General features: G+C 36.2%; 1 protein-coding gene across 1 annotated transcript; it reads left to right on the forward strand.

Moving 5' to 3' along the window:
* LOC109231917 (serine/threonine-protein phosphatase 7 long form homolog) lies at positions 2,034-11,456 on the forward strand. Its single transcript, XM_019397508.1, has 8 exons — positions 2,034-2,132; positions 3,683-3,728; positions 6,275-7,060; positions 7,334-7,537; positions 7,632-8,066; positions 8,224-8,560; positions 10,313-10,414; positions 10,989-11,456. Exons 3-8 carry the CDS (start codon positions 6,287-6,289, stop codon positions 11,207-11,209), a joined length of 2,073 nt encoding a protein of 690 aa, XP_019253053.1. The 5' UTR covers positions 2,034-2,132; positions 3,683-3,728; positions 6,275-6,286; the 3' UTR covers positions 11,210-11,456.

The raw sequence follows: 15,330 nt of genomic DNA on the forward strand, positions 1-15,330 counted from the left end.
GTTTTATATTATTACTTTTGAGTTAAGTTTCGTAACAAACTTTTCCTTTTTTTTTTTTGCTTAAAAGAAATCACTAATTGCATCCCAAGAGATTATGAATGATTAAGAATGCATTTATTTTTTGTCTTAGAAAAATTAGTCTAAGATAAATTACCTACAATTAAATGGTAATTTTAAAAAAAAAGATAATCATTAATCATGTATTTATTAATTTGGTTTATACTCATATTGCATATATTACATGAGTTTTATTCATCTTAAAGTTTAGACAAAACCAATACATACATAAAATGTGTGCTTAATCAAACTTAGTTGGCTCCCTCACTTTTACTCACTTTATGTGACATTATTATAACTTCGTGAATCTATCAGCTTTTTCTTTGGTGTCAGGATTAGCTTGCGTGCACCACAACTAAAAAATTACCTAATCTAATGTTTTTGACTCAGCTGGAAATTGATCTGAGACCTCATGGTTCTCACCCACTTCATTGACCACTAGGCCACACCCTTGAGTGCCAATCGTCTTTTTCTTTAGCCATAACTATTTTCAATTTTTAAGAATCTTTTAATTATAAAAAGTTGTACGAGAATTTTTAATAGTACTTCTAATCTAATTTCTAATTATGTACAAAAAATTCTTTAAAAAAGATTGATAAATCAAATATCAGAATTGACACCTAAAATGGCAAAATACCTTAAAGCCCCCCTAAACTTGCCACGGATTACTAGTTACAGCCTTAAACTATTCGTGGTCTTAATTACCCCTCTCAACTTGGCCTTTTGAGAGTCATTACCCCCTTGGACGCTGATGTGGCAAAGAGTGTGGGTGCACTCGCCTGCCACGTGGATTTTTCTGTGTATGTGGCATTTTTTGAAAAATAAAACATATGTTTACCTTTTTAAGTATGTTACCTTTTAGATAATTTTTTCCGAATACAATTTATAATAAAACTTGGATATAATTACATTCTTAGGCTAAATTTTTTTATTTGGCTAAAAATAATAAAGTTTTAATTAATCTTTGTTTTTTAATTTGACCTGAAAATAAAGATTTATACAATTGAAATAAATAGTCAATGCATCTAAAAAGTTATAAAAAATACGTAATTTGAAATTAATTATTTTGGCTATAATTTTTTTATATAACTCTAAATTACGGTACTCTAACAATATATATATATTTTTACAGATTTACCTGAAAAGTAAAAATACACAATTGAAATAAAATAGTCATTATATTGCAATTGTACTCTCTTTTGATTTCTTCTTTTGATGCAATGACTATTTATTTTAACTGTGTATATTTACTTTTTCGAATAAAATCTGTAAAAATAATATATTTTTAGAGCACCGTAATTTAGAGCTATATAAAAAATTATAGACAAAATAATTAATTTCAATCTATGTATTTTTTATAACTTTTTAGATACCTTGACTATTTATTTCAATTGTATAAATCTTTATTTTTGGGTCAAATTCAAAAAAAGATTAACTAAAACTTTATTATTTTTAGCCAAATAAAAAATTTAGCCTAAATAATGTAGTTCTATCCAAGTTTTACTATAAATTATATTCGAAAAAAATTATCTCAAAAAATAACATTCTTAAAAAGGTAAAAATATTTTTTATTTTTCAGAAAAATATCACATATACAGAAAAATCCACGTGACAGGCGAGTGCACCCACACTTTTTGCCACATCAGCGTTCAGGGGTAATAACTCTCAAAAGAACAAGTTGAGGGGATAATTAACACCACGAATAATTTGTGCCAAGTTTAGGGGGTTTTCAGGTATTCACCCAGTCACCCCTCACCGCCCTCTCCCATGGTCCCCAAAAAAATTTGGTGGAAAATTAGTTAACCATAGGTCGCTGTTTATTCAGTCTACATACTCAAAAAATTAAACTTCTCTCTGAGTTCAGAGCTCGACGTCCACCTTCCCCCCCCCCCCCCCCCGAAAGCGCTACCTTTACAGGCGAAACGAGCCTCCCAAAATCCCATATCTTCAACTTCTTAACAAAGCAACTAACACCCGCAGCGTAGTGGAGGTGTAAATCAAGATTTTTGGTTGAAAGTTCGTGAAATTGAAGTTCTGGAAACTTTGTCAAATTTGAAAATTTTTCTTCAAAAGAGGTACTTTATTTTTTATGAAATAATGTTATTCATATATATTTGATAGTATTGTATCCTATAAACATGATTTATATTTTTTGTCATTATTTTCGAATTTTAATGCTATTAATTTGAAATTTTAGTGTGTGTTTTTAGTTAGTTGTTATGTTAGTTATAGATAGCCAATACTTTTATAACAATTTATCGGGTATAACTTTGTCCATCAAGGCGTGGACCGATGAGAAGAAATTACCATAGTGTTTTTGTTTCCACTGAAATTTTGAACTTAAAAACCTCATGGTTCTCGATCTACTTTATTGACCACTAGGTCATTCCCTTCGGTGTCCATTAAGTTCATATTTGAGTAGTAACTATAGGAAAACTTAATCAAATTTAGTTTTCTCCTAAACCAATTACCCGTTCGACTATTCTATTGGATACTCGCTACCTACCATCAATACAGGTACCGGGTAATTCTACATACCAACACTTAGACAAATAAGAAGAAATCGCCTAGCAATTTCTGCCTCTGCTGAGATTTGAACCTAAGAACCTCATGGTCCTCCCGCTTTAGTGATCACTAGGTCAGATCCTTGGATATAAAACAATCACCATTTATTCATACTAGTTTTTTCTAAAGCAAAGAAGCTTTTTATCTCTCCAAATATACAAACAACAACAACAACAACAACCCAGTATAATCTCACAAGTGGGGTTTGGGGAGGGTGGATGTACGCAGCCTTACCCCTATCCTGAAAGGGCAGAGAGACTGTTTCCGATAGACCCTCAGCTAAAGAAGGTGAAAGAAGCCCTGATAGCAAGTAAATATCTCTCCAAATATACTTGTCCAATAATTAGTAAGCAAAATCCTAATAACTATCCAATTTTTTTTTGTTCTTTTGAGAAGGATCTATCCAACTTTGTCAGACAGAAAATAGTAATGGGGTAAATAAAGAGTAAGTAAGAATAATATTCAAATTTAAAATGTTAAATAAAGAATATTCAGCAATGTTAAAATGTTTTACTTAAATAGAAGCATAATACGCAATGTTAATATGCTAATTTTACCACTTAGAAAGTAATTGGAAGCGTGATGTTAGTTTTTGTTGAGTTGTCCCACATCGGAGGGATTTGAGGTCCTTGGTCTCTTTATATGGTCCTGGGCAATATAATGGGTTCCTTCAATATCAAGCAAGTAAGCAAACATCTCCACAAGTAGCCTCGGTTGCTCAGACTGATACTTCTGTTGCTGGTAATTCTTTTGCTTGTGTTTCCCAGTCTAGTACTCTTGGATCATGGGTCATGGACTCAGGCGCTTTTGATCATATCTCTGGTAATAAATTACTTTTGTCGAATATTGTGTATTCACAGTCTCTTTCCACTGTTACTTTAGCGAATGGGTTTCAAACTAAAGCAAAAGGAGTTGGACAAGCTAATCCCTTATCTTCTGTCACTTTAGATTCCGTTCTTTATGTCCCCCTGGTTGTCCTTTTAGTCTTGCATATGTTAGTCGTTTGACTCGTGCCCTCCATTGTGGTATATGTTTTATTGATGATTCTTTTATTATGCAGGACAGCAGTACGGGACAGACGATTGGCACATGGCGTGAATCAGAAGGTCTTTACTACCTTAACTCACTCAATCCCTCCACAACATGTCTAGTTACAGATTCTCCAGACCTAATTCACACACGTTTAGGACATCCGAGTTTATCCAAACTTCAGAAGATAATGCCTAGTTTGTCTAGTTTGTCTACATTAGATTGTGAGTTGTGTCAGCTTGGGAAACATACCGGAGCCTCCTTTCCGCGTAGTGTTGAGAGTCATGCAGAGTCTGTTTTCTCTTTAGTTCATTCTGATATATGGGGTCCTAGTAGAGTCAGTTCAACCTTGGAATTTCGCTATTTTGTTAGTTTCATTGATGATTATTCAAGATGTACTTAGCTTTTCTTAATGAAAGATTGTTCTGAGTTGTTTTCTATATTCCAGAATTTTTGTGCTGAAATCAAAAATCAATTTGGTGTTTTTATTCGCACTTTTGGCAGATGCCTTGGAATATTTATCCTTTCAGTTTTAGCAGTTTATGACTTCTCAAGGAATTATTCATTAGACATCTTGTCCTTATAACCCTCAGCAAAATGGGGTTGTAGAGAGAAAAAATAGGCACCTCATTAAGACTGCTCGCACACTTCTCATTGAATCTCGTGTTCCGCTGCGTTTTTGGGGCGATGCAGTTCTCACAGCTTGTTATTTGATTAATCGGATGCCTTCATCTCCCATCCAGAATCAGATTCCATATTCAATATTGTTTCCCCAGTCACCCTTATACTCTCTTCCCCTCGTATTTTTGGGAGCACATATTTCGTTCATAACTTAGCCCCCGGGAAAGATAAGTTAGCTCCTCGTACTCTCAAATGTATCTTCCTTGGTTATTCTCATGTTCAGAAGGGATATCGTTGTTATTCACCTGATCTTCGTAGGTACCTTATGTCAGCCGACGTCACATTTTTTGAGTGTACACCTTTCTTTACCTCTTCTGACCACCTTGATATATCTTAGGTCTTACCTATACCGACCTTTGAGGAGTTTACTATAGCTCCTCCTCTACCTTCAACCACAGAAGTCTTACCTATACCAACCGTTGAGGACTCTAGTGTTGTTCCTCCTAGATTTCCAGCCAAAGGAACACCACTCTTATCATCGTTGTCCGTGCCCAGCATCAGGCCCAGCTGATTCACGTCCTGCACTTGACCCTGCTCCTACTACAAACTTGTCTCCTAGTACACCGATTGCCCTTTAGAAAGGTATACGGACCACGCTTAATCTTAATCCCCATTATGTCGATTTATGTTATCATTGTTTGTCATCATCCCATTATGCTTTTATATCTTCTTTGTCCTCTGTTTCCATCCCTGAGTCTACAGGTGAAGCATTGTCTCATCCAGGATGGCGACATGCTATGACTAACGAGATATCTGCATTACATACGAGTGGTACTTGGGAGCTTGTTCCTTCCTTCAGGTAAATCTACTGTTGGTTGTTTTTGGATTTATGCAGTCAAGGTTGGTCCTAATGGCAAGGTTGATCGACTTAAGGCCCGTCTTGTTGCCAAGGGATATACTCAGATATTGGGCTCGATTGCAGTGATACTTTCTCTCCCGTGGCTAAGATAGCATCAGTCCGCCTTTTTCTATCCATGGCTGGACATTAAGAATGTTTTTCTACACGGTGACCTTGAGGATGAAGTTTATATGGAGCAACCACCTGGGTTTGTTGCTCAGGGGGAATCTCGTGGCCTTGTATGTCGCTTGCGCCGGTCACTTTATGGATTAAAGCAGTCTCTTCGAGCCTGGTTTGGTAAGTTCAGCACAGTTATCCAGGAGTTTGGCATGACTCGTAGTGAAGCCGATCACTCTGTGTTTTATCGGCATTCTCCTTCAAGTCTCTGTATTTATCTGGTGGTCTATATTGATGATATTGTTATTACCGGCAATGATCAGGATGGTATTACTAAGTTGAAGCAACATCTCTTTCAACACTTTCAGACTAAAGATCTTGGCAGACTAAAGTATATTCTGGGTATTTGAGGTCCTTGGTCTCCTTATATACTCTTGGGCAATCCTCACCTCATAAGCTAGCTTTTGGGGTTGAGTTAGGCCCAAGGTCCATTTATCAGTTTTAAATATGATGTTAGTTTGGAATATGAGACAGAAAGTGAATTTCTGAATCACTAACTGAATTTGTTAAAATTTTAGTATTTAGCTTAGTGAAAGAATGATAGTTCGAATTTACGAAAAGAAACATTTATTTTTATTTTTTACAAACTTGGTTTTTCAATGTTATCAATCAATTGAAGTTCCGAAGATTTGTTGAAACAACCAATCTGATTGTTGTAATATATAATATTTAATTAGGTCCATAGAATTTATTTTGAATCTATGTTACTTTAATTAGATAATATGTAATTTGTGATTTTTTGTTAATGTCACAAGTTTATTATTTAAAGTAATTAAAGCATTTCTTTTTCATTTGTTATGATAGTTGGTATTTATGTTAGTAATAGATAGCAAATGCAATATAATAATTAGTATGTTAACATTTAGTCTCATTTGATTTATTTGTTTTATGCATTGGCTTATAGATTATAATCTCTTGATTGTGTAGGTACATTTTAGGATGGAGCCTTCACGTGTTCATCCCGGTCCCTTAGAGTATAGTGTGCTCAAGCTGCAGTCTATGCATAGGTCGCATTTTGTTTGGGAAGGAGACATTGGGGATACTGATCTAGTCCATCCACGCCGTGTGGACGGTAACTTTTGGCGTCATATGCGAGATCATCCCCAGTGCGATCGTATCATCCAATGCTTATACGGATCAGCATTCTGGGGAGTGTATGCCGTCGGTAGGATACAACTTGATTGGCCATTGATCACAGCGCTTTTGGAGCGTTGGCGCCCAGAGACACACACGTTTCACTTTCGAAGTGGTGAGGCAACCATCACACTACAAGACATTGAGATTATGTACGGGCTCCCCGTAGATGGACAACCTGTGCACGCTGTAGAGGAGCAGTCATGTTCTATGTGGCAGGATGAGATGGAGCGTCTGACTGGTTTTCGCCCCCCTGTAGCAGCGTTGAAGGGTTGCAGATTGAAGATATCTGCCATTGATGCACATGTTACCCAGTTAGCAGATCTTACCGATGATGATCCTGATGAGGAGGTCCATAAGCGATGCCGGCTTTACATTTTATGGATGATTGGTGGCCTCATCTTCCCTGACACTTCAGGGAACAGAGTTAATTTGGAGTTTTTGCCCTTGCTCGAGGATCTTGGCAAGACTGTACACTATAGCTGGGGATCTGCTGCACTATCTTACCTGTATAGGTGTTTGTGCCGATCGTCCATGGAGCAAAAATCAGACATTGGTGGCTTCTTGTCTCTTTTGCAGGTAACTCTTATTATCTTCTTTTTGAACTTGCTTACTTATTAACAAATTAGCAAAATAGATTGACACGTGATTGTTATCATTTGGTTTCATTTAAGTTAGTTGTTTTATAGTTTCATTTAATAATTAGTATGTTAACATTTAGTTCCGTTTGTATTATTGTTTTCCAAATGCATGAATAATTAGGAAAAGTTTCAATTATTTTGTTAGTTTAATTAGAAAATCTTTCTATTACTTAATTGTAAGGCGATCGTTATTTTTTTCTTTCTTTTGTAGGTATGGGCTTGGGAGAGATTGTTATCTATACAGCCGATTCCTCGTCCCCAGCCCCCCTTGAACCCTGATGAAGTCCCTCCTCCTGAGCCACCTTCACCTCCTCCTTATGCAAAGAAGTGGGGGAGAGGTGTGGACCGTGATATCGTTGCAGGCCACTTCCTACCGTTGTATAGGGACCAGTTTGATACTATGACACCTGATCAGGTAGGATTAGTAGTTGCATTTATACTATGTTTCATTGCACATCATTATGATTTTCCACCAATAACATAAACAAGCTGTCATTTTGATTTAATAGTTCATCTGGCAACCTTACGATGAGGGAATCATAGCTGATTTACCAGAGCGGTGCTCCCGTGGGCGACACGTGTGGATGGCATCTGTGCCACTTATTTGTCAAAATATAGTGGAGGATCACGTGCCAAAACGTGTGTTACGGCAGTTTGGGCTTGCGCAGGGTGTTCCAGATAATAATCAGTGGGAAGACGGACACTTTTTGAGGGATAAACGTTACAAGGCTGATCCTGTTTTTCAGCAGTTCATTGCTGAACAGACTGCTTTGTGGGGGCAGAGAGCTGATCGTGTTGTGCAAGACGTTCCTGCGCATGTTACCATCCCCAATGATGATCCTTACATGATTTGGTATAGGAGAATCACGCGCACTCTGATTGGGAATCCTGTGCGACGTGCTGACAGAGGTTATCAGTCATATGCAGGCCAGCACGAGGCATTGGTAAATGCAAAGTGACTTGCTTTAATCAATCACTACATCGGTTTTTAGTTTTATTGTAAAAAGCGACTTTCTTTAATTAATCATGACATTGTTTTTTTTTAGTTTTTATTTAAAAGTCATTAACTTTCCTCTATTATTATCTCTTTTATGTTTTTAGGGAAGAGCATTGCATTATCTTTATCGCATGGGCTTGGAGATGCAGCAGGAAGCTGTTGATGAAAGAGTTAGAGGGTGGGCTCGGACTGTGAGCTCCGTATCGGCCGAGGCTTTACTTGCTGCATCCCAGGGTCGCAGATTATCTTTTGATGCAGATTATGCACCGCCTGCCAAGTATGAAGATGGGCCCGCTCTGACTCTTCGTAGACGTTGCGGTGCTGGTCGCGCTCGAGGTGGGCGACAGGGTGGTACAGCTTCACCCGTGGGTCATCATCTGGTTGACAAGGATGATGATGAGGATTCACTACTCTCTGTAGCGACGTTAAGTACTTCCCGTGGTATGTTTAAAATAGAAATTCATCATATTTTGTTTCTTTTGTCTGCCTCTAGGGAAGGGTATTAACGCATAGAAGGTATAGGTGGAAGCATAATAGTTCTGCATGCAATTAGAAAGAAGAAAATTAGATACATTGAGTTAAAGTAGTTTCCAAAATGAAGAACTCATATTGAAGCAAGAGCTGGAGTAGTTATTTGAGAAAGTCCTAGAAGCCAAAGTCACCTAACAGATTCACCGACAAATGACAGTTTATAAAGCTCATTACGTAGGATGCACTGGAGAAAATTTTGTGGCGATTAATCTTCTATATAATGCTTGTGTCAAATAATAAAGCAGCTGATTCAGTATAGTGAACTGCAATAAGGTCCTGGTGTGTAGCTTAGAAAGAAAATGAGGTTGTGCTAATTTGGGACAGAGTGGGCATCTCAATTGACATGGAGAATTGCATCTCAGTTAATAGTATTGCTTCCATCATATCTGCTCGCTTCTATTTTTCGAAACGTTAGTAGTATCTCTCTGGTTAAACTACAATCTGTTTTTACTAATTCAGTTTTATGAGAGTTGGGCTTAGTGGTTACATATGTAAAGATGGTTTGATTTCCTTTGACCTGTAGATATTGTCCTTAAGTTTAAAACTAACAAGAAATGACATGTTATTTACATGATTAGGTATTCTATCGTATGCCGATATGTTTTGTGAGCTTGTAGAAATAAAAATGTTTATGCAGCTGGGCAGAAATTTGCTCGTCCTCTGTTTTGCTAATAAGATGGATGTTGTGTGGTTGTAACTCTTGAATGTTAAGAAAATGACAGAAAGAAACTTTGTTCACATGTGTTAGTTTAAATTGATTAGAATCTCCTTGCGTTACCTTGAAAATTATGCCCTTGTATGTATCTCTGGAAACCTTTACCTCTCGCACCCCAAACAAAGAAGGGAGCCGGAAAAGATTTTTTTTAGAAATGCACTTCTTGCTGGCCGATTCTAAACAACCGTTGGTATTTTATATCTGTATGTGTTAAAATAAGATCAGAAAGTTGGAAGAGAATTTATCCAAGTAGGTTCTGCATAAGAATATACTGGGCTTGAAAAATTGGAGAGTTACAAAGTACATTATCTCTCTCTACGCCATGCTTATTGCTACCAAGCACTCTGAAAGTGATAGTTTTTCCATCATAATTTTAAAAAATTTAAACAGTTAACTTTGCTAGTATCTTTGTCTCTCTTGTCTAGAATATAATTCAGAATGTCTCCAAATTAATGCATCATTTTTAATGATGTACTTGGAACGTCCATGCTATTTTTCCAGTGGTTGAGAGGGGCTGGGGTTTACTATTTCTTCTATATAATGCTACACTTCAAAGTAAGCAGAATGATTAGTTATCCCACCTTATTTGGATCATTTTGAATTTCAAGTTTTCTCTGAAGTGAAATTTCCTCGTGACAAGCTTCAGAGATTCGTTACATAAATGTATCATTTATCATCATTTTTTGTTTATTCTTTGATGTAAAGTAAAAATCCAAGGCCAATATGAAGTCTAATGTGTAGATATATGAGTTATCAGATAATGCATATGATAACAAGCAGAATATTGCTTTACAAACTTTGTCAGTGTCAATTATGTTTGAGTTATCTAGTTCAAATTGAGGAACTATGATACCCTTAACTAGTCCAACTCTAGGAATATTTTAATGTTGGTGAACTCACTGCTATCTTTTCCGTGTTCTTTTCTTTTCTCTCTTTCCTCTTCACAGAGTTCAGACAACGCAAGTCTAAAAGAAAGTCAGGATCTTCAACGGCTGCAGATTTTAACAAAAAGGCTAAGCAGAAAGATCAACCTGCTGAAAATGGGAAGGGTAAGAAGATCATCATATAGCTTTGCATGGTTATAGTTGTGTAATACAAACTTTCTCAGTGTCCGTTAGTGGTGGGAAAATTAATAAAAAAAAACAGTTATTCATCCATATTACCCACTAAAAATGGGTTAGATAATGAACTTTTTAAAAACAGGTCAAAGATGGATAAGAATCATATTATCCACTTAGAAAATGGATAACCAGTGGATAACTAATAGGTTTAACTTTTACATTTGTAAAGACTCAAATTTGGGGTTCCTCCCCAAAAATGATCATATTTAAGAAGTCATGGATATATGGATATCCATATTATCTGCCGGTTAACCCATTTTCTTTCCGTATTAAATATGGGTCAGGTCGGCTAATTTATCTGTCTTTTTATTACCCGTTTTCAACCTGCCTATATCCGTCCCGACCTGCCCGTTTGCCATCCCTAGTGTCAGTTATGTTGTCTGAGTTAGCTAGTTCAAATAGAGGCACTATGATACCCTTACATAATCCATCTCGAGCCATATTTCAGTATTGATGAACTCATTGCTATCTTTTCTTTTCTCCCTCTTTTCCCTTTTCACAGAGGACAGTGGCAGCAAGTCTAAAAGGAACTCCGAATCCTCCTCGTCTACAGAATCTAGCGAAAGGGCTAAGCAGAAAGATCAACCTGCTGAAAATGGAAAGGGTAAGCAGAAAGAGGGACAAGTAGAAAATGGAAACGACGATGTACAAACTGGAGAAAAAAACTCCAAAGGCGACGATAGTGCTAATGTAAATAAGGAGATTCTTGCACAGCCTTCCTAGGTAGGAACAGAAGTAGGAAGTTTGCCTATTTCCATTGTATTTCCTGCTCATCTGTTGTCAACATCGAAATCTGTAATACTGTGTTTGGTAGATGTTGGATGATAGTTGAGTTATGACTTATGACAGAGCAAAATGAAAATAGTAACGAATCTTTTCTAGATTGACAAAGGAAAAATAGAACAAAACCTACACAGGCTTACAGGCAGCAATTGTTCACTTCAATAAGTTAATATTTTTTTATTCTTTAGCTATCAAGGTATCACAACTCTTTTCTTTTATCTGAGTTTGGAGCTAGCCATTACAAAAAGTGAAATGAATTGGATGATTTTCTATGTGTATTTTAATACAGACGTTTGAGATAACCCTCAATTGATCAACAATCATCAGTGGAGCTATTTTATGTCCCTCAATTTTGTTTTATATGATGGTATGTGACTACACATAGAAATTAAGGAAGGCGAAATACATAAAGCATCCCTTTAAGTTGTCCTTAACGATCAACTGAACATCTCAACCTAGTCATTTTTTATTTTAACACTTCAAGTGGCTATTAAGTAGGTCAAGTAAATACCCGAGTACAACATACCATAAAAATTTTGCCATAAAAATTTAACATAAAAAAAAATACATTTAAAGAAACTTTCTTTACTATCTCCTCTCTCATTTTAGCATAGTAGCTGCCGACTCCTCCCTTCCTCGATTTCTGCCGCCACATCGCCACCAATCGCCGCCTCCGGAGAAGATGACCGGCTAGGCGGCGAGGAAGTTAGAGAGATGAGGAGTTAGATCGGCGATGAAGATTTGATAATATTCCATCTTTCTAGCAATAAATTCTTTCCGGATAATGGCATGCCATTGGCGTCTGAATATGCAAATGAAGAAGAAGCAGAAGAAGAAACTCCATTTTTTAACGAGAGAGAGAGTAAGAAGAATCAGATGGGTCCTTCAAAAAAATTTCGGCAGCCTCCATTTTTTCCGTCGAAATTGGTTTTATGTCTCTTTGTTCAGCCGTGTGACCCGTCACCAACATTCCAGTTTCTTTCTTCTGCTATTCTCTGCTAGATTGAGATTCGAAGCAGGTGACAGAGAAGAATGGGTTTGGTATGAAAATTTTGTTGAATTAGTGTGATGATATATTTGGTAATTCTGTTCTTTCGTAATTGAGGCAGAGGTGATTTAGGGTAGAGGAAGGTGTCGAGAGAATTGGAGGAGAAGGAGGTGTAAAAATTAGGTGGGGTCCATATTATTTTAGAAAAAGAAAAGAAAAACCCTAATTTTAGGTAGGCAACTCGCGTCCCGGAGAGTGCATTGCATGTGATGGGGGGTGACATGGTCGGGTGTTTAGTTGATCTTCTTTTGTGAATAAATAAGAGGATTTTTCAGAAACCACTATTGTTTAGAGGCTATTAACTTCCTATAGCTACCATATACATAATTACTTCCTATAGCTACTATTCAGTTGTTACGGTAGTGTATTTGTTGTATTCGCGCTGTTGTATTGATGAATACAACAGCAAAAAATGCCTAAAAATCAGGGTAGTCCATCTGTACGTGCATGTATTCACATGTATTCGTGCCATGTATTCATGAACACAGCAGCAAAAAGCGCCTAAAATCGGGACAGTCCAGCTGTACGCGCATGTATTCACATGTATTCGATGCTGTATTCATGAATACAGCATCAGAAAGCGCCTAAAATCAAGGCAGTCCAGCTGTACATGCACGTATTCACATGTATTCGTGCCATGTATTCATGAATATAGCAACGACAAATACCTTAAAAAATAGGTATGTCCAACTGTTTAATAACGAAAATAATATCAATTAGCGTGATACACTCATAATATAACTCAACAAAATCAATTTTAACACGCTTCATTATCAACCCAATTAATTAGAACGATTTTTCAGTTATATATAATTTTTGTATTTAGTGTATTTCAATATTTTTTTAGGCCAAATACATAAATAACCCCTTAAAGTTGTCATCATTTTCCATTTAGACACTTAGAGTGAGCTTATTACTTATTCGACACTCAAACTATTTGCGTAATGGACCTATTTGAACACAAAAAACTGATATCCGCAAAAAAATAAGCACGTGAATCCAAACGCTCCTTACATGGCAATATAACCAATGAAAGAAAACCACATCACTAAAAAATACACATTGGCTCTTCATACCGGACCCAGCACCTTCCTCTCTCTTTTCATCTCCCTCATCACCTGCTTGTTCATCTTCTGTCACCGCACTAACAATCACCATAGAAAATCACTAACATCTCTTTTAAAATTTGAACTTTAAAAAAAAGTACACTACAATCATACTTATAAAGAACACAAAATCAATCACCAAGTTGGTGCTGCTTTGGATCTTCTTGTCAGCATGAGGATAATAAGGAATCACAATACCCAGAAAGTCCACTACCCCCACTCCACTACTTAGCTGCAATATATGCAGCAAATTAATAGTTCCAATATATGTTTTTGGCATATTATCAAGAGAGGAACAATGGTGCAATTTTCTGGTCATCACATTGATGACGGATTTCCCGATCACCGCGACCCCGCTCCCCTCTTCGGAAGAAATAGAGGACCTGTGAAGGGGTCAGAAAACCTTATATTCTAGTGCTTAGCAAAAAGTTGATTTTTGGAATTTTGCTGTTGTATCTTTGCAGTGAGTCTGTACAAAAACCAGAATTAGAAGCTAGGAGCTAGGAAGATGAAGGAGAAAGTAGAAGAAAAACAGTATTTGAACAAAAAAGAGAAAAAGCTTTACGTCAGTAATTCAAGCCTTCACGCGCGCAACTCTTGGTGAGATTCACTAATGTTATATTCGGTATATTATCTTCAGTGTATTTTACTGTACTGTATTTTAAAATTAAATGTATCCACTGTTAATATTCTGTTTTATTTAATGTTTGTATTTAGTGTATTTCAATGTTTATATCTTGTATTCATGCATATTGTATATACAGTATGCATGAACATGTGTATTCAGTTGTATTAAAAAAATACAAACCTTCGAAATACATAAATACAGGCAAAAAAAAGTATTTATACAAAAATACATTGTGTTTTAGTGAAATTTGTACAAAATACAATGCATTTGTATCATTGTATGTGGCTAAATAGCAAAGAAGAGAAGAAAGTTCGTCGGAGATGGCGTTTTCCGTCCAAAAACTCCTTGTATCGTTTCACTACCTCTTCCATTACAATTTACAACGCTTCCAATTCGACCGCTTCTTCCTCTTTTCTCTCTTACTTACCGCTCTAAGAATCCCTCTTTCTCTTCAATCTCTTCGTCGCCCAAGATATCTCCGCTTCCTTTTTTTGATTATAGGTTTACTTTTATGTTTATGATTTTGAGATTTTGAGGCTTGCTTTCATAATTTGTTTCTCTTTCGTGCATCTATGATTCGGCCTATTTTGCTCGAAGAGAGAGAAGAATTTTTTTGAGAGAGAATCGTACGTTAATTGAAAGAAAGAGAGAGGAAAAACATAAATATCATATTTCACGCCTCAATGGTAGTATATACCATAAATACTTATTTTGCTATAAAATATAAAAGGTAGCTCTAGAAAATAATATTTTAAAATAATTTTGGTTTATAATCAATAGGATATAAATGACCTTAGTTGAGGTGTTCAGTTGATCCTTAAGGACAAATTAAAGGGGCACTTTATGTATTTTCGCCTTTAACAAAGAATGAAATAATTCTGATACATATGACTAAATGGTAGTTTTCAATATGTCATATTAATTCTTATAACAATGTGTCATTTAAGGTTTTAAATAGAATGTTAAAGTGCAAGTTTTACAACATGTCAATCTTTATATAACTGGATTATTTTAAGAATCTTAAAATCTAAAATTATAAGGTGTCAATTTTCATAAAACGGACTAGGAGAGGAGAGATAATTTCATACTAACATGAAGTACATAACAAATCGCCATCACTTTGAGTTCATTAATTTTAAATTTTATCCACTTTAAAAAATAATATGTTTCAAGGGAAAAAAAATGCAAAAAATGATAGGGGGACCAGGTGGTGGTTGGGGGGGGGGGGGGGGTAGGGGAGGGGGCAGATGTCGTTCGTTGAAAGTAATGGACGTTACTT

The sequence above is a fragment of the Nicotiana attenuata genome, chromosome 1 (genome assembly GCF_001879085.1).
Source record: "Nicotiana attenuata strain UT chromosome 1, NIATTr2, whole genome shotgun sequence".
In the NCBI taxonomy this organism is placed as follows: Eukaryota; Viridiplantae; Streptophyta; class Magnoliopsida; order Solanales; family Solanaceae; genus Nicotiana; species Nicotiana attenuata.

Coding starts and splice junctions, on each gene's coding strand:
- LOC109231917 (XM_019397508.1), top strand. CDS start 6,287: ATGGAGCCTTCACGTGTTCATCCCGGTCCCTTAGAGTATAGTGTGCTC. Junction 7,061..7,333: donor GCTTCTTGTCTCTTTTGCAG/GTAACTCTTATT, acceptor TTTCTTTTGTAG/GTATGGGCTTGGGAGAGATT. Junction 10,415..10,988: donor ACCTGCTGAAAATGGGAAGG/GTAAGAAGATCA, acceptor CCCTTTTCACAG/AGGACAGTGGCAGCAAGTCT.